This window comes from Bos taurus, chromosome 16 (assembly GCF_002263795.3).
Source record: "Bos taurus isolate L1 Dominette 01449 registration number 42190680 breed Hereford chromosome 16, ARS-UCD2.0, whole genome shotgun sequence".
NCBI lineage: Eukaryota > Metazoa > Chordata > Mammalia > Artiodactyla > Bovidae > Bos > Bos taurus.
Genome location: NC_037343.1, coordinates 30,838,619 through 30,859,320, shown reverse-complemented (window position 1 = coordinate 30,859,320; position 20,702 = coordinate 30,838,619). Strand labels below are relative to the sequence as shown.

Sequence of the window (20,702 nt, the reverse complement as noted above, 5' to 3'; positions counted from 1 at the left end):
CAAAGCTATTCTGTGGCAAAGATGGATCAAGACAAAAAAATAAAATAAAAAAGACCTCTCCAAAACCATGAACACAAAACATGAACAATGTCCAAGCCACAAAAATGATCAAACATTCCCCATCCTGGCTAACACAGGTGACTGTAGCTTCTTTATCAGTCATAGTTGTAGCCTCAATTCATTCCTCCTGCCTTCTAGGTCGGAGAAGGCGATGGCACCCCACTCCAGTACTCTTGCCTGGAAAATCCCATGGACGGAGGAGCCTGGTAGGCTGCAGTCCACGGGGTCGCTAAGACTTGGACACGACTGAGTGACTTCCCTTTCACTTTTCACTTTCATGCATTGGAGAAGGAAATGGCAACCCGCTTCAGTGTTCTGGCCTGGAGAATCCCAGGGACGGAGGAGCCTGGTGGGCTGCCGTCTATGGGGTCGCACAGAGTCGGACACGACTGAAGCGACTTAGCAGCAGCCTTCTAGGTAAGATTTAAATCACTGAATCGCCCTGCTTCTTGACAGCATCCAACTCCGAGCAAAGTCTTACTTCCTTGAGCCCTCTCCAAATCACTTAACACAAGCCAAATCCTACAACAAATCCCTTCCAACATCCTCTGTGACACCCCACAATTCCCCCACGGTCTGTGAGTTTTCTCATTGAAATGAATTAATAAACCCCACTTCGTTCAATGGCTCGTATTTTCCTGGTAGTCTTTGGGTAGAGGGGGCACTGACAAAGACAGGAGCCTGTACTAAGCCAGAGGCAGCGGGAACGCACGAAAGAAAGAGACATTTTCAGATAAGAATGAAAAGAACTAGTAACAGACAAAGAAGAAAAAAAAGCAAGACATACATCGCTAGGAATACTGAAATATTATGATCTTAGAGTGGATCTAGTTAAATTAGCTCATTTCTCATAGACTGTATAAAAGATATAGGAAGACAAAAATATTTAGTAGGCAATTTAGAGATAAAACAATAATGATGTCTGGGTTCCAATTCCAAAGGTTCTGATTTAACAGATCTTGAGTGTAGCTTGAGCATCACAGGATGTTTTAAAGCTCCCCAGGTGGTTCCTAGAGCAAAGTCAAGAATCACTATCGCAGAGGATTTTCATGACTGGGAGAAAGAAGGAAAAGCAATGGGAAAGGTGAAAAAAGACCCAAGGAATTACTGGGGCCAAAAGCTAAAATGAAAAATCTGGCTTGAAGACTGAACAGGATTCCAAGATACAGAGCAATGAAAATGATAAAGGAGGCACTGCACTTAACAAATGATGCACAGAAACCAGATGGGACTGTGAAGACAGGTTTGCTGCTGCTAAGTCGCTTCAGTCGTGTCCGACTCTGTGCGACCCCAGAGACGGCAGCCCACCAGGCTCCCCTGTCCCTGGGATTCTCCAGGCAAGAACACTGGAGTGGGTTGCCATTCCCTTCTCCAATGCATGAAAGTGAAAAGTCAAAGTGAAGTCGCTCAGTCGTGTCCGACACTTAGCGACCCCATGGACTGCAGCCTACCAGGCTCCACGGTCCATGGGATTTTCCAGGCAAGAGTACTGGAGTGGGGTGCCATTGCCTTCTCCGGAAGATAGGTTTAGGTGACTGGAAATATGGTCGACTGGTAAAGACAGTATTCGGCATTAGCAAAGTCTTCAGGTGGGAGACTTTCAGTCCTCTGAGGGTGCCTGCATAACAACTACACCTACTACCACAAATAGATGTAACTGTAGTTAGTGCCTGTTGTAGCTGTGTAGAAACGGAAACAGAGATATAGTCCTCCAGTCACGTTTCCTACCTGGTGTTCCCACACTGCCACCTAGTGGGTCAAAATGGCAAGGAGCTGATTTGAACTGAAAGTGATTTCTAGGTGGCTGTGAACTCATTTGGTTTCAAGGCAGGTGGAAAACAAGATGAATTCAAGGGTTTAAATCTTAAGGTTTTCCTCTGTTTGTTTAGAGTAGAAGATAGGCTTAAGGTACAGGGTTTCTTTTGGGGGTGTTGAAAATGTGCTACAATTGTGGAGATGGTTGCGTAACATTTCGACATACTTAATGCCAATGAATTATACAGTTAAAAATGGAAAAAATGGTCTTTTATGTTATATCACTGAATATATGATATGGTATAAGAATTATATTTCAACAAAGCTGTTACAAAAAAAAAAAAAAGGAGGAAGAGGCAACAAATACAGGAATGATCTCAAGAACGGTAGAAGAGTTTCAAAAGGATGTTAGAAATCATTCAATCCCTTCATTTCTAGCCCCCTTCATTTCAAAAAAAGTAAAATTGAGGCTCAGAGAATTAAATCACTTATGTTACATAGACAGTAAAACCTAAGCCCCTCAAAAGGGCACTATTACCTTATTTAATAGCCTTCTCTTGTCTCCCAGCTCTGACAACTGATTTTTCTTAAGCTTGGTCCTCAACAGTGCTATCTTTTGTTCAGTAACTTATTACCTGGGGATCTCAGCCACACCAATGACTTCAAATAGCACCACTATCATTGCCTAGTGTCATTATTCCAACAATTAAAGCCCAAAACCTGCATTCATCTTTTACTTCTCCCTCGCCTGACAGTCAGTCAATGAACTGTATCAACTCTTCTCTCAAAAGGACCTGTTTTATTGCCAGGCTCTCTAACACCCCCCTAACTTAGGCCTTCATTACTTCATACCCAAGTAAAGGAAATTTTCTCTGAACTGGAATCCCCATCTTCAGTCTTCCCACACCTCTCCCCAGTCACATTCACCAAACCAGTTCTCCTGCACAAGTCTTCTCAACATTTGTACATTTCATATTGCTACTCAAAAATCTTTATGAGTTCCTCAATACCTACAAAATAAAGTTCAAATTATTTAGCCTGACCATCAAGGCCTTCTGTATTCCAGAATCTATTCCAACCTTATTCACTATAACCTTCCATACAAATAACATTCCAATATAGTCAAAATGATCTGCTACAGAATCCATGGACTTCCCAGGTGGCGCTGGTGGTAAAGAACCCGCCTGCCAATGCTGAAGACATAAGAGACACAGGGTCGATCCCTGGGTCAGAAAGATCCCCTGGAGGAGGGCATGACAACCCACTCCAGTATTCTTGCCTGGAGAATCCTATGGAAAGAGGAGCCTGGTGGGCTACAGTCCATAGGGTCACAAAGAGTCAGATACGACTGAAGCAACTAAGCAGATACACATAGAATCTATATGCATCTCTCCATTAGTTATACCCCATAGCTATTATCTATTTCACTTATATCTATTTACTATTAATCTGTTTGTCTTTCCGCTCCCCCAGCCCCTGTTTCCTAAAAGTTCTCAGTTCAGCCTTACCTAGGCATCAGCCTTACCTGTAGGGCTTTAAAAATGTGGCCCGGACGTCTGGATATTTTTTAAAATTCTACAAGTAAATTTTACAAGGAGTGAACACCAGTGTTTCATAGACTTTAAGAAAGTCTTCTGTAAAATGGTTAAGTCTTCCGTACCTAAACTATCTAATATCATACAGTCAAAAACGAAAAAAACGTCCAGAGAAACTGTTTCCTAAATATCCAAGCATCCTTTTCTTGATCATCTGTACAATATCAATCTAATTAACATCTATTTCTTAACAAGAGTAAATGCAGTAGTTGAAAAATGCCAACAAGAATTAAATTTTTATATACTCATGAAGTTAATTTGTGAGAAATATCACAACCATTCAAATTAAAAACACAACTTCATATATGCTTGTCCCACATATGATGATTATTTAAATATGAACAGAACATGCTAATGTAAATATGCAGTTTGAAATTCAACTGCAGAATTATTTATGGTATCCTAAGTAGCTTGACTAAACCCAGCTGTGCCAATTTCACCCTCGCCCTTGAATTTAAAGATGCAAAGAAGGGAGTTAGTTATGGTGAAAAAGAGAGTAGTTGTCAACTCAAGACGGAACATTATAAAAACCTGGAGAGTCTTAAAATTTCTATGCTCAAACCATACTCTAAACCAAATAAAACAGAATCTCTGGGTGGGACCCATGCATCAGTATTCTTTTAAAGCTGCTTCCAATGGGTAGACAACGTTGAGAACCTGTGAATCAGAAAATCTCTCAGAGAAATATGAGGCTGACAACTGTTTACAGAGACTGAAACAAAGAGGGGGGAGGTCCCAGTTCTCTTATTGATTTATGAATGATTTTTATATATTTAAGATATATGCCTTTCTGTGTTACAAATATTTCCCTCAGTTTCTTGGCTTCCCATTATAAGACAGTTCTTTCATGAAGCCAAATCTGTTGATCTATCAATCTATCTTTATTCCCTTATGAGATTTCTCTCATTGTTTTTGCCTTGATGGCTAACAACAACAAAACAAACCAGAGAACTTCATAACATCATCATTTTCAATCAGAGTAATGAATAAAAATCAACATTAATCTAGGACTATAAATGCCCTTAAGTATTTTAAATTGAACATGAATAGGCCATGTGTAAAACAGTAAAATGGCAACAAGCTAACTTTAAAAAGGCAATCTTTTACTGGATTCAGACAAGTGAAGTAATGGTTTTGACAACGTTTACTTTTAAAACAAAAGTCTAAGGTGTTTGGCACACAGGTGAACTGAAAAGGAACAGTTCAGATATATACCTATGCCCCTGGAAAAGCAACCATTTGAGTTCTAAGATCAGAATGTGATATAGAAGAAAAGGTCACTGCACCAGTCACATTAATTATTTTCATCCTAGTAAGTAATTATTATAGCAAAAGCTAGGGGGGGATTAATTGCACAAAATATTTCCTAGTAATAAATTCCATTATAAATAGATCAAAGGCACAATTTTTCTCCCATATCATCACAAATCCAACTACCAGTTTCAGACAAGATTTTTTGACTTTCAATGTGAATAACATGATCAATATTATTAATAAGGCACTGTTGGGAATTCCCTGGTGACTCAGTGGTTGGGACTCCACACTGTCACTGCCAAGGGCTCGGGTTCAATCCTTGGTCCAGGAACTAACATCCCACAAGCCTCGTGGCATGGCCAAAAAATAAAGAAGGCACTGTTACCGTATCAGTTTGCCAGTGCTCTTTCATTATGGTGAGTTTTAGATAGATATCTATGACAAAATTTGATTCTGGTTGGAGTATTTTTGGTTCAAATTCAAAACAAACATTATGGGAAACGTCAGAGGTCGAGAACAGTTTGGAAGGGAGAGTCATGAAGGTGATCACTCAGGGAAAATAATTTTTTTTTTTTAATATTTCTTTGGGCTTTCAGACAGTAAAGAATCTGCCTATAATGCAGGAGACAAGGGTTCAATCCCTGGGTCGGGAACTCCTTATTCATGTTTGGCTGCACTGGGTCTTTAGTTGCGGCACTCGTGATCTTTGCTGTGTCAGTGGGCTCTTTCCTTGTGGCACACAGAGTCTTTAGTTGTGGTGTGCGATTTCAGTCGTGCCAGCACATGAGCTTAGCTGCTCCACCACATGTGGGATCTTCGTTTCCTGACCAGGAATCAAACCTGCATCCCTTGCATTAGCAAGGAGGATTCTTAACCACTGGACCAGCAGGGAAGTCCCAATATTAAGCTTTAGTAGCTGAAAACCAAGCCCCTCAGTATCCTGAAAAATGTCTGCATGCTTTTCATCCACTGTCCACCAGAGGGAGCATCACATCTAATTAAGACTGCAGAACTCCCAAATAAAAAGTAGAAATCATCTAAAACATTAACCTGCAAAAATTTTAGATGTATATATAGCTTTAAAAGTTAAAAAAATCATAAAAATCCCCAAAATAATCTCAAATGTAATATTTATCCAATTATTGGATTGCTGAGAACTTAAAAAGTTTAAAAAAACTTACAGAAATCAGTCTTAATTTAGTGTAAATACAAGTTACACAGATATCTTGAAGTCACATACAGAAAATGTATATTCTCATTCAGTCAGTCTGCGGTGTAGCACAGAACTCTGCATTGCTAACAAGCTCCCAGTTGATAGAGATGCTACTGATTCACAGACCACATTCAGCAAGAACTGGATGACAACATAAGCTGAATGTCCAAACTCATGTGTTTAACTCTTACATAAAGTTAGGGAACTGACGGGTAAGGAGTGGGGCCCTAAATATGAAATGCAAACATTTGGGCAGATACTCATGAAATTTGGCACCTTGAACTCCCAAATTATGTTGAATCACCTTTACCAGTAAAAGTACTCTGAAGAGGTTGCTTTCCCTTTGCCTGAAGAACCTGCAAAGGCCTTCCCTATGCCAAGTGCCTTATAAAGGACTACTGATTCTCTCTGGGAACTACTTTCACTGCCTTCGAGAGTTTCTAGATCTATGGCCAGATTCGAGTCTGGTTGGGCCCCAAGGACAAAGCTAAAAAAACGTGACCCATTTGGAGGTGAATAACACACCAAAAGAACTGCAAGATTTTGCCAATTTCTATCAACAAAAACTTGGGAAACACATATGGGAAAGGATGCTGAGAGCTGTAGTGTTGGGTACAGGTGGAAGATAATGCTGGATTTTTTTTAATATTTATTTTTATTTATTTGGCTGCAGTGGGTCTACTTTGCGGTATGTGGGATCTAGTTCCCTGACCAAGGATCGAACCCAGGTTCCCTGCATTGGGAGTTTGGTGTCTTACCCACTGGACTACCAGGGAAATCCCTGGATTTTTTTTTTTCAGCTGCTCTGGGCCCACTGTGGGGAGTGGGCTTTCTCTAGTTACAGCACATGGTCTGTCTTGTTGTGGCACAAGGGATTCTCTTGTGAAACACAGGCTTTAGAGTACGTGAGCTCAGCTTCCCCATGGCATGTAGAATCTTTGTTACCTGACCAGGGATCAAACCTGCATCCCCAGAATTGGCAGGTGGATCCTTAACCACTGAACCACCAGGGAATTCCCAATAATTCTGGATTGAGCTGAATTTATTGATATAAGTGGATTTATTCAATAGGTGTGAATTCAGTAAGTTGGCTCAAGCAGCTGGAAATGACTCTTAACATTTGCTTGGTTGGCTGAGAGCTGAACTAAAGGTTGTTGCTATTCAGTGGTTCAATCATGTCCAACTCTTTGCAGTTCCACAGACTGCAGCGTGTCAGGCTTCCCCATCCTTCACTCTCTCGGAGTTTGCTCAAACTCATGTCCACTGAGTCGGTGACACCATCCAACCACGTTATCCTCTGTCGTCTCCTTCTCCTCTTGCCCTCAATCTTTCCCAGCATCCGAGTCTTTTCCAATCTAAAGGTGACCTACACTAAATGAAACTGCAATGTCAGAGGTTTCATACACTGAGGAGGAAGTTATCTGATGGCTTAGGGAGATCACAGTGTTGAGTGGATTTAATATGTAAGACTTGCTTACCCACGCCCGAACCATGTCCCAGGAAGGATCCAGATAACTTGCCATTCACCAAGCTAAAAGAAATACCTTCATGAGAGAAGCCCTGGCCTCCCTTAAGAGCTCCGTGGTGGCTATTCTCCAGAGGCCAGGAATAAAAGTGTGAACTCCTGCCATCAGACAGGGCTCCCAAAACTGAATGGGGGACAGTGGGGCCCCATGGTAGAAGGGATGACAGTACTCAGTCACCAAAGAGAAGGTGGGAGCAGACATCATAAAGGCAGCCAAAACAGTAACCAGAAAGATTCGAACTGCAGAGATCTTTGACATAGCCTAATTAATCACTGCATCCCTAGAACTGAAATAGAAAGGCAGTCTACTCAAGTTTTACCTGATTAATATAAGGAAAAAAATTTGAGGGCTGCTAAAGAGAAGTATGACTTAAATCACTGAAAAAATAAAGTGCTGTAGTTGTTCAGTCGCTCAGTTATGTCTGACTTTTTGCGACCTCCATGGACTGCAGCACACCAGGCTTCCTTGTCCTTCACTATCTCCCAGACTTTGCTCAAACTCATGTCCATTGCGGAGAAGGCAATGGCACCCCACTCCAGTACTCTTGCCTGGAGAATCCCATGGACAGAGGAGCCTGGTGGGCTGCAGTCCACGGGGTTGCTAAGGGTTGGACACGACTGAGCAACTTCACTTTCACTCTTCACTTTCATGCATTGGAGAAGGAAATGGCAGCCCACTCCAGTATTCTCGCCTGGAGAATCCCAGGGACAGAGGAGCCTGGTGGGCTGCCATCTATGGGGTCGCACAGAGTCGGACACGACTGAAGCAACTTAGCAGCATGTCCATTGAGCTAATGATGCCATCCAACCATCTCATCCTCTGGCCCCCTTTCCTCCCACCAATTCCCATTCCTGAGCCACTTCACAGACCCAGAGCCCCTTGAGAGAAGGGAAGGTCAGGTCCTTGAAGAAGAACTCTACCAGAGAGTCAAATATGGATAATATAAATTTTCCTCCTAGGCTTCCCAAAAGACATCTACAGCCATTTACAAGGATAACTTTGCACTAGGGTCCTCATAATGCAGATGTTGGTGGGGGTGGGTTACTGGATATTAGCCCAGAACTTAATTCTTGGCCCAGAACCCAAATTTGGTCCAATCTCTCAGAAATAGAAGCTTGTGGAAGTCAGAGAATCAACAGGATTTTAGCTCAGATTCATTTCACAGTGGGCTTGGTAAGCCCCTGAATCCACCTCACGGTTACAGTCTCCAGTTCTAGAATGCAGATTTGGGAAGGACATCACCAACAACTGTCAGAATCCCCGCTCATTCCCTAACCCATGTAGTAATGGCTATTATGGTTCAAGTGGAAGCCACTAGAACTGGCTTTGCTCTCCTAAACACTGACCCAAAACCAATACTGCATTTCTTGAGGGCGTAATGCTACCATCACTGGTGGTAGCACTATCTCACAAACATCATCTCATGTTTGTGAGAGGCAAAGGTGATGATTCCTCCCACATCCTCACTTAACTTGCCTATATGGCAATGGAGAAGACAGATGGATCTCAGAGAAGGACAGTGATTACTGGATATCAAAGTTATAGACTACTGAAAGGAGAATGAGACTCAGCTCTAAGAAGAATGAAATCACCCAAAGATGGGTGAAGAGATTTTGGATACTCTTTCTGGGAGAGGGCTAGTGTTTTCAGTTGTGCAAAGGATAGTTAGGTGGGAGAGTGAGCTTGCACTTGTCTGTTAAGTACAGTTCAGTACAGTTAAATGAAGTATGTATAGATGACATGGGATGACCTGTGCTGGCTTCTGCAGTTTAGCAACATTGCAAAGTGGAACCACACTTACCAAAATTCCCTCTCTGTGTGATTCTAGGTGAAGCTTGGCCAAAATAGACATGGGTGAGATTTGGGAGGCAGAAGTGCAGCAAGACAGTGTATCCGGACAGTCTGTGTAGGGCACCGCGCTCTGCTGCGGCTTGTGTGCACTGTTACTCATCTAATGGCTCACTGTATGGCCTGGGGCAGCAGGCCAGCTCTTTCCTCCAATAATTCCCACTGTATCTCTTTCTGAACATTCTTCAAGGCAAACAGTACTGTGGCAAAGAGCATCAGCAATTTCTGTAGGCCATCGGTGTCATTGAGGGGGAAGGCAAGGAGAGACACAGGTTCCAATTGTCCTATTAGTTGTAACTGGATTCCAATTTGTTCTTCCTTTCTTCCACTTGATACCAGATTATCTTTCCACCAGTTCTTCTGACTTACCAAGTTTTCAGGCCCACTACAGAGGGCAGAGGCAACAGCATATTTTCATATTGTTCATGGGGTTCTCAAGGCAAGAATGCTTAAGTGCTTTGCCATCCCCTTCTCCAGAGGCCCTTCCCTGGTGGCTCAGAGGTTAAAGCATCTGCCTGCAATGCGGGAGACCAGGGTTCGATCCCTGGGTAGGGAAGATTCCCCTGGAGAAGGAAATGGCAACCCATTCCAGTATTCTTGCCTGGAGAATCCCATGGATGGAGGAGCCTGATGGGCTACAGTCCACGGGGTCGCAACGAGTCGGACACGACTGAGCGACTTCACTTCACTTTACTTCACTTATTCTCCAGTGGACCATGTTTTGTCAGAACCCTCTACCATGACCAATTCATGTTGGGTTGCCCTCATGGCATGGCTTATAGTTCCACTGAGTTACACAAGGCTGTGATCCATGTGATCATTTTGGTTAGAAATATCAATAACCTCAGATATGCAGATGACATCACCCTAATGGCAGAAAACAAAGAGGAACTAAAGAGCTTCTTGACGAAGGTGAAAGAGGAGAGTTGAAAAGCTGGCTTAAAACTCAACATTCAAAAAACTAAGATCATGGCATCTGGTCCCATCACTTCAGGGCAAACAGATGAGGAAAAAATGGAAACAGTGAGAGACTTTATTTTCTTGGGCTCCAAAATCACTATAGAGAGTAACTGCAGCCATGAAATTAAAAGACACTTGCTCCTTGGAAGAAAAGCTATGACCAACCTAGACAGAGTATTAAAAAGCAGAGACATCACTTTGCCGACAAAGGTCCATCTAGTCAAAGCTGTGGTTTTTCCAGTAGTCATGTACAGATGTGAGAGTTGGACCACAAAGAAGGCTAAGTGCCAAAGAATTGATTCTTTCCAATTGTGGTGCTGGAGAAGGCTCTAGAGAGTTCCTTGGACAGCAAGATGATCAAACAAGTCAATCCTAAAGGAAATCAACCCTGAATATTCATTGAAAGGACTGATGCTGAAGATGAAGCTCCAGTACTTTGGCCACCTGATGCAAAGCTGACTCACTGGAAAAGACCTTGATACTGGAAAAGATTGAGGGCAAGAGGAGAAGGGGGATGAGATGGTTGGATGGCATCAACTCAATGGACATGAGCTTGCGCCAACACCAGGAGATAGTGAAGGACAGGGAAGCCCGGTATGCTCAGTTCATTGGGTTGCAAAGAGTTGGATGAAATTGAGTGACTGAACAACAACAACAGTATCTTTATCAACTTATCATGTCAACTCTAATCTCTATAATCCTTATCCCTTGTCATTCAAGGATTCTGGGTCTGTGATCAAACCCTAAGTGATATATAATCCCTTCCCACAAAAACTGACCAGCCTTAGAGAATAGCCTTGACAGCTGGGAGACACCGGATGACCATATATATAGTCACCCACTGGGAAAGAACCTGTACAAATGCCCAGAATTTTTTTAACCTAAAACTTTGTGATGTCTCACTTTTAAATACAACTGGCCAAGAATGAACAGACACTTAAGGACTCTTTTCCTTTCCTTTTTCCTTTTCATAGAAAATTTCAAACATTCCCCAAAGTAGAGAGAACAGTATAATAAAAAAAACCCATCAACTAGCTTCAGAAATTATCAATACATAACCAATCTTACATAACCTAAACTCCCCAATACCTCCCAATTCCATCACTTTAAACACCAGACAGCCTGTCACGCCATCCATTATCTATCTCAAAAAGATAAAGCTTTCGTTGTTTTTAAACTTTTCATTTTGAAATTAATTTCAGATTGATTTTTATCAGTCTTTTGAGAAGTTGTAAGAAATAGTAAAGAATTTGCAGGTGTCCTTCATAAAGATTCCCCATGTTAGTATCTTACGAAACTAAAGAACAATTAACAAAATCAAAATATTAACACTGAATCAATACTTTTATCTATGGGTTTTATTCAAATTTCATCAGTTGTCCCACAAATGTCCAATTCTTTATCCAGGATCACATTTGCATTTAGTTGCCAGGCTTCCCTGAATTCAAGAGTTCTTCAGTCTCTGCCTGTCATTCACACCCTTGACATTTTCGCAGGGCACTGCCTAGTTATTTTGTAGACTCTTCCTCAGTTGCTTCCCAAGTGGCGCTAATGGTAAAGAATCTGCCCGCCAACGCAGGAGACACAAAGGACACAGGTTTGATCCCTGGGTTGGGAAGATCCCCTGGAGGAGGGCATGGCAATTCACTCCAGTATTCTTGCCATGGACAGAAGACCCCAGTGGGCCAAGACTTGGGGTCGAAAAGACTTGGACACAACTGAAGTGACTTAACATGCATGCACAGCTGGGTTCACTGAAGTCTCCTCACAACTAAATTCAGGTTACATGTTCTGGCATCCATACATCACAAAAGTGATGCTGTGTCCTGTTCAGGGCGTATCAAGAAGCACATGAGGTCAATTTGTGCTGTTACTGGTGATACTAACTTTGATCACCTGTTTAAATAATGCCTGCCAAGTTTTCCCATTGTAAAGTTACTGTGTTTTTCCCTTGTACTTAATTTTTAAAAAAAAGTTCTTTTGGGTTTTTCCATAAGCAGCTACAGGAAAACCTGAACAGCTTGCTGGCTAACAGAAGAAACAAGTTCTAGAAGAAAACACGTGTGAATTGCTCTATCACAAGAAATGTTAAAAGACAAGTGACAGCCAGAAAGAAAATATTTGCAATATTTATCAAACATAAATCTAATAACTCTAATAGACAAAAAAATGTTTTAAACTTGGAGGAAAGAAAAAAACAAAAGTCTTACAGAAAAATGGGCTAAAGATACATACTGATAATTCACAAAGAGATATCAACATGCCCTTTAAGCATATGAAAAGATGTTTAACTTTACTGATAATATAATTGTTTTTCAGGAAAATGGCTCTTTACTTTAACATACATAAATTTAACAGTACAGGGTATATTGCAAAATGCAATCATAGTAAGTATATGCAAAATCAGTTACATTTTGTTGACATACAGTAACTTTTTGATAGTGCAATTTAAATGCAAATTAAAACTATACTAAGATACCACTTCTCACCCATCAGACTGGTAAAAATTCAGAACTCTGACTATATAGTAAGTCTGCGAAACTGAGGGAAACAAGCACTCATACACTGCTAGAGGAAATGTAAAATGGTACCACCCTCACCCTCATAGGTACTCACACTACGACCTAGCCATCCCACTCCTAGGACTCCACCCCCAGTATACACCTGAAACGATATGAAAATACTTATGTGCAAGGTTGTTCATGACAGCACTATTCACCACTGCAAAATACTGAAAAGTACCTACATGTCCAAGCATAGGAAAACTAGAAACTACGGTACATTCATAAAATGGAGTATTATGGAGCCATAAAAAAGAGTAAGAAAGATCTCTGTAAACATGGAGTGATTTCCAGTAGATTTTTTAAGTGAAGAAAGCAAGTGCAAAAGAGCAAATACACTATGCGATCTTGTGTATATGAATGGAAAATAAGACACACACACATATATGTGTTTCTCTTTACCAGAGAGAGAGAGATACACTAGAAAACAATGAGGTTGGTTACCTGCAAGGGGTGGGAGTGAGGAACAGGATGAATATGGGAGGGGTGACATTTCTCTTTTCCATAATTTGAGTTTTGGAAGCATATGAATGTTCATATATTCAAAATACAAAATTAAATCAAAAGGATAAGGGAGAAAAACTAAAACTGAAAGCAAAGTAAAACAAATGAATTCAACTGGATTTCTAATGGATACAAATAAATATACTGAAAGTGGGGGGAAGAAAGAATGTAAAACGAATACAGTATTTAATGATATATTCTCAGCCTCTGGCAGAGTAGAAGGAAAGGGGAAATTGCAAACGAATTCCATACTGGTCCTTTTGGTAACAATGTGGGCAAAGCAATTCTGAAACAATTTTAGATGATATACAGAATTGAGCAAATGAGTAAATATGCTGAGGCTTTCAAGGCTCAGAGTTCTCACTGAGGAAGAAAGGATTAGGGAATGAAGAAAAGTAAAAAGAACCCTGAAGAGACAAATCTGAATTGAAAGTACTGATGTGAACTCATGACTTCTAAAATACATATTATATATGTATGTGTGTGTGTACCCAGTCATGTCCGATTCTTTTCGACCCCATGGACTGCAGCCTGCCAGGCTCCTCTGTCCACGGAATTTTTCCAGGCAAGAATACTGGAGTGGGCTGCCATTTCCTACTCCAGAGGATCTTCCCAACCCAGGTATTGAACGCACGTCTCCCGCATTGGCAGGTGGATTCTTCGCCACCAGCACCTGAGAAGCCCATGTATGTGTACATATATGCATATTTGCACAAACCTGCATACTCCCTAAACCCTATCTTCTGCACAAGTCAAAGAGCAAAGACATTCTTCAGCTACAAGAATTCAAAAGTAGAAACCAGAGCTGATTGAAATTTTCTTTTTCGGCCATCATGTCTTCACAAACAGTATTTTTGTTTACATATGTGTATACATACATATTTTTTTATAAAAAAAAGGGACTTTAATTGCCTAGGTCATGTCTGACACTTTTGTGACCCCATGGACTGTAGCCCACCAGGTTCCTCTGTTCAAGGAATTTTCCAGGCAAGAATACTCGAGTGGGTTGCCATTTCTTTCTCCTTCAAATGCAACTTAAAAAAAAAAAAAGCAGACATAAACTGGCAAGCATTTCAAAATCATCTTCATCCCAAGCAATACCACCCTTTTACAATTCCAAATGAAACAAAGATTTTCTCAAAGTTTATTCAAATCTCTAATTACAAAAATGATACAAGCTTTGAAAAATACAAAATATATAAAGGACCAAGGGATATCTTCCCCCAGCTCCAAGTCTCATTCTCCAAAAGTAATCGTAACAGAATGCTGGGATGTTTTTCCAGAACTTTTCTATACACAAGCACATATACAAAAAGACTTTCAAATACATACATTGTTCTACAACTTTATTTACCCAGTTAATGTGTTATTGACATCCATCCACATCTGTAGAAACAGATCCACTTCAGTCTTAACAGCCATGTGCTATTCCACAATATGGCTGCAGCATAATTTAACCAGTCTCTATTAATGGGCATTAAAATTCTCTCTCCCTTTCTTTTCATCACCAAATTGCTATGCTAAGTATCCCTGTGCAACCAATGTTATTTTTGTCAGAATCCCATAAAATAGAGTCAAAAAAACCACAGTGCTCAATTTTGCTAGGTACTACCAAACTGCCCTCCAAAGGAGCATACCAATTCAGTTTACAAAGGTATAAAAGCTCTCTAGTCCCTATCTGTGCTTATAAGGAACATAATGCACACTTTTTAGAGTCACTATGAGAATTAAGTGAGGTAGCACATAAGGTAGAGTGCTTAAAATCAGGCCTGTCACTGCTTAGTGTGTGCTAAGTCACTTTAGTCATGTCCAACTCTTTGCGACCCTAAGGACAGTAGCCCTCCAGGGTCCTCTGTCCATGGGATTTCTCAGGCAAGAATACTGGAGTGGGTTGCCATTTCCTTCTCCAGGGGATCTTCCCAACCCAGGAATCGAACCCACATCTCTTATGTCTCCTGCACTGGTAGGCGGGTTCTTTACCACCAGCGCCCACTGGGAAGCCCCTGCCATTCATTGCTTAGTAAATTATAGTAAATATTACCTATTGAATAATAATTTTCAATCACCATATATTGTGGTAACAAGTAAGTAGAAAATGGCTCTTACTTTCCTTTGAAAATCAAGGTTAATCACCATCCAAATCCCTTGACTCTTAACCAGAACCAGCCAGAGTGAGAAGTGAGTCATCTTGACAGACAGGCACTAACTCTGTACTTTAGTTCCTGATCCCAATATATCCTGGCAGATTATGCGAAAACCAAAGCCAAATATTATTCGTGGTTCACAAAAAACATTAAAGAAACCCCAGACTTTCCAAATGTTACAAGACATGTACGGTATTTTACAACAGAGGCTCTCAAAGGATGGTCCAGGGACTCAGAAGCCCTTTCAGGAGGCCCACAAAGTCAAAACTATTTTGATAATAAGACATTTTTTGTCTGTTTTCTTCTCTTCCTCTCATAGTATACAGTGGAGTCTTCTAGAGGCTAAATGACGTGTGATTTTACAATACACTAAATGCAGGAGCAGTGATGAGAATGTGGGTCTTCTACTAAGCCAGACATTAAAGAGATATTCAAAAATGTAAATCAAGTTTTCTCAGTAAGTTTTCTTTTGCTTTGAAAATATAGTCCACTTCATTAAAATCCTTGTCAAAATGTAATTATTTATTATGTCTAAATCCTGCCATCCCTTGGTATCTGCTATGGACTGGTTTCAGGACCCCGCCAATACTAAAATCCAAAGATACTCAAGTCCCTTATGTAAAATGGCATCTTATTTGCACAGAACCTATACACATCCTTTCATATACTTCAAATCATCTCTAGAATCTAATACAGTGTAAATGTATGTTAGGCAAGAATACTGGAGTGGGTTGCCAATCCCTTCTCCAGAGGTTCCCGACCCAGAGATAGAACCCAGATGTCCTGCATTGCAAGTGTATTCTTTACCATTTGAGCCACCAAGGAACCCCCGTAAATGTATGGAAATAGTTGTAAATAAAAGTTAAATGGTCTGTAAATAGTTGCCTTCACACTGAAAATTCAAGTTTTGCTTTTTGGAACTTTCTAGAATCTTTCTGTCCCCTGAAGATTTTTGATCCATGGATGGCCAACTGTACACAATTTCAAAACTGATCAATTTAGTTTTTTAAGCAGCAAAATCAACAAATATAATCACATTATTTATGTGGTTATGGTTTCCTTTACACCTCTTCAGAGTCCTAAGTACATTTTTTTTAAAACCCTTTTAGGAAATCTTTATAATTTTTAAGAGAGTAAAGGAGTCCTGAGACTGAAGTTTAAGAACCACGCCTATGAAATCAGGTGCTTCAAATGACAGCATAAATCAAGAGCAGTCAACCCATGGGTATCAACTAGCTCATTGCTACACTTCTCTCTCTGTGAAGGTCAGAGGCAACCTTGAGAGGAATACCATGCCTTCACAGAAGATTTCATACGGTCTCAAGAGATGCAGTACAAGTAGAAAAGGCAAATTCAAGTGCAGGGAAAAACATGAGTGTTCCAATGAGAACAAACCAGTGATCCCTTCATGACAAAAGGGTCTAAAATAAAAACCCAACCCAGCTGGCCAGCTGGCTGTCCCCAGACGTGTGCTGCCGTGTGGGGAACTCAGGATCCCTTACAAACTGTAACAGTAGAAGCCACGATGGCCAAGGTGAGAGGAAGTCTGCACTGTTGAGGTCCAGGCACCAGCCTCCATCCCTGTCTCCAATGGTCGCTCTGTTCTTGAGCCCTTGAACAAGCACCAGGCTCTCTGAAGAAGGAGAACTTACTGCTATCCACAAAGCAGGTCATGCTGTCTGATTAAGAACGTCCTCTGCTGTGGCATTCACATGGACCAAATGTTTTCAGGCTCAGGGCTCTGACATACGGCCCTTCCCCAAACCTCCTTGCAGAAGAAAAGGAAGAAGCAAAAGAAACAGGAATTATAACTCCCACTTAAAAAAGGAAAAATGGAAGTCATATCCAACGAGACCTTTCCCAACCCACCTCATTATCGATCCTTCTACTTTATTTATTCCAAGTCCTTGACCCACCAGTAAACCCATTAGCCCTTGCCCAGGAATCTGCAAATCCTGATTTCAAGGCATCTCTCAAGGTTTTATGACCCTTGAGAGGTCAACACTGCAGCAGTTCACTTGCAGCTGGTACTGGTATATTTCAGAAAACCACCTGTAAACCCAGAGAATGCCTTTTATACACTATTTGAACACTGCCTGGGTTCAATCCCTGGTCCAGAAATTGAGATCCTGCAAGCTTTGCAGCACAGCACATCCCCTCCCACACCCCAAAAATAAAAACTAACATCACAAAGAAGCATGGTTGAGACAGCAACTTTCCAGCAATAACCACTTCCCCAAGCAGTTGAGCCCCTTGTCAGGGTGCTGATAATACACACTGCAGAACCCAGAGTTACCAGGCAGCATCAGAGGCCACAGACTCCCAGAGTCCCAACTCCAACTACTTCTACAGTACAATTTTAACCATGGAACTCCCCTGGCTCCCACCCATTTTCAGCCCTGGGTTTCCTCCAGACTTTAAAAGAATGCTGAGAACTCCCCAATACAATTTCATGAAACACCTTTTTTTTTCTTTTAATTTAAATCATTACACTTTTTGTTAATAAGAAAAATAAGTGATAGCAGTAATGGAATTGTATGGCAAATCAAGAAACACCCCACATACGAAGGGCTGGGTTTGTGTAGTTTATTTTGGAAAACGTACGATTTCATCTGTCTTATGACTCAAGTTTAGCTCTGATAATTTAATGAATAATCGGACATACTGTATTTATTACAAAACTTTTCTAGTCCAACTATGAAATAACTTGGCAGTCTGGTTTTATCTGCAAGATGCTCCACATCTTCCCCAATTAATGCTGCAGGGTTTAAGAAAATGAAAGTTCTCTGTTTTAGACTGCATTCAAACTCTAGATACAGCCCCCACAAGACTGAACAGGAGGAAAAGCCCAGTTTTCTAACTTGCTTGAATGAGAATTAAAGATCTATACCTTTCAATGCTGGAGCCTTCAGCATTTCATTACTTGAAAGGAATGAACTGTTTTCAACCACACATTCTACAGAAATGTCAAGGTGTTCTCAACGAATTGCTGTTGTTGTTACTGTGATCATTACTTTAGGAAGCAACAAATAAAATACACTTAAGTAACTTCAAAATATGAAATTAAATAAATTCCTCAATTATGAACCAAATAAGGACATAACAGTATTAATGGTCAAGCTATTGACTTAAGCTTTGCACTTAACCCCCTCACCTCCACAATCCCAATCCCAGCTTAATGGATCTGGAAAAGAAGTCCTGGGAAAAAAATCATCCTGCCCATCTCAAACAGAGCTTTTCTCCTTGACCTATAATAGCTCAATAACAATTGTTTCTTGAATACAATTCCTATGACTGTGCATACATATTAACACATTTCCATAAACTGCTGTCACATAGCACTTTACATTGGTCCAATGTGTCCAGGCTTATAAAACATTTTCACATAAATTCTTGCCTCTAGATAGATGGTTAAGAACTAGAGCTGCCTGCACAGTTATTATATGCAAAGCACACTGTGGAACCTCAATAACCTATGCTCCTACTGTACAGTACTTAGCGTGTGCTAAATCGCTCCACTCGTGTCCGACACTGTGCGACCCTACGGACTGGAATCTCCAGATCCATGGAATTCTCCAGGCAAGAATACTGAAATGGGTTGCCATGCCCTCCTCCAGGGGATCTTCCCGACCCAGGGATCGAACCCAGGTCTCCTATGTCTCTACTGGCAGGCGGGTTCTTTACCACTAGCGCCCCCTGGAAAGCGTCTCAATTTCAGCCCTTCTGATACACTGTAATTAATCATCTCACTCACTCATCTGCTCCTCAAGGATTCTTAAGGATGTCCCGTTCATCTTCTTCTTATCTACAGGCCCAACAGAATCTGGACCACAGGAAGTGCTCCGTAAACACCAAGAGTCTTCCGCCTCCTGCAAGCTCAGTACTTGCCTGGCTAGGCCTCCGCTGTGATCCAGATTTACACCATCCCTGCTCCCACTCATCCCTACCTCCACCAACTGTGATTTTCGCAACTGCACCAATGAAGCTTATACCCCAGGACGCAGACTTTTTTGCTCCCCAGCAAAACTACCCACGACTCAACGCTTCCTCGTAAGTCTGCCCACCGGCTCTCCCCAACCCATCCTGCAGCGGGTCCAGCTCTGCCCTGCACAGCTGCAGGCGATGAGCCTGGGGTCCCTTCACCCACCCGCCGCGGCAGTTCAGGCGACGGCCAGGCGGAGCCCGTCTGCCGCGAGGTGCCCTAGGGGAGCCGCGCGTCTAAGGGAAGTGCGGGGCTGGGCATCTGGGCACATCGCGGAGATCTACTGCAGCCACGGCACGGCAGAGTCCGGGGAGAGCTGTCCCGCTACGTCCCCGGCATCCCGGACCCCGCACTGTTCTGGACTCGGGCGAGGGCGATACGTACCCGAGAAGGCAGCGGTCGCAGACGACACCACGACTCCCCTTGCTCACCGTGTACGCCAAAGGATCTGAGCGGAAAAGCAGTTCTCCCGGCCGCAGCGGTGCCAACGCGCGCAGCCCGTTTCCCTTGTCGGTGGTGCTGAACTTTTCCACCTTCGACGGCTCCATCCTTGCCGAGATCGGACACCTCTGCGTCTGCCGGGACTAGCAGCTAGGGTCTCGCGGGCCACCGGAGCCGCGCGCCTGCGCTCTGCGCTCACGTACGCCCGAGGGGCGGGGCGGGCGCGTGCGGCCTCTGAGCATGCCCAGATGGGGTCCCTTCAAGGCTGGCTGCGCCCGCCGGGGAGAAGCGGGTTTGGGCTGTCATTTGTGCTCTCTTGACCTTTCTTTCCTAAGGCGGCGGTGCATGGAGAGGCGGTTTTTCCCCCCGCTAACATTTTATTATGATCATTTTTCAATGCAGACAGAAACTTGAAAGCACAGTGCGGTGAGCACTTGTATACCCTCCACCTAGATCACACAGTTCTTAGCATTTTGCAGTTTCTGCTCATTTTCTCCCGCTATGTATGTATGTTTATAATAGTGATTCAGACACTTCAAAGTAAGTTGTTGTGTTGAACCATTTGAAAATGGCAGACATCATAACGTTTCACAACTCTTTACATCATGACGTGTCATAAGTACTGTAACATGCATTTCCGCAGAATAACAGTATTCTGTAAAACAACATCATCACATCTAAGAAAATTATTCTGATTGAGAGAGTAGCACTGCCATATATAAAATAGATAACTAATGGGAAGCTGTTATATTGCACACGGAGCTCAGTTCTCTCCTCTGTGATGACCTAGAAGTGTCGGATAGGGATTGGGGGTGGGAGGGAGGCTCAAAAGGGAAGGTATATATGTATAAATATAGCT

The 20,702-nt window shown here is 42.0% G+C and overlaps 1 protein-coding gene across 2 annotated transcripts in view; it reads right to left on the bottom strand.

Annotated features, from left to right (window-relative positions):
* The window catches only part of SMYD3 (SET and MYND domain containing 3), a 739,679-nt gene extending 719,640 nt beyond the window's left edge, over positions 1 to 20,039 (bottom strand). Inside the window, exon 1 of one of the 2 annotated variants that reach the window (XM_005216845.5) lies at positions 19,787 to 20,039. In XM_005216845.5, the coding sequence (XP_005216902.1) occupies positions 19,787 to 19,950 (164 nt within the window). In that variant the 5' untranslated portion in view covers positions 19,951 to 20,039. 2 annotated transcript variants of the gene reach the window in all.
* Between the last annotated feature and the right edge of the window lie 663 nt (positions 20,040 to 20,702).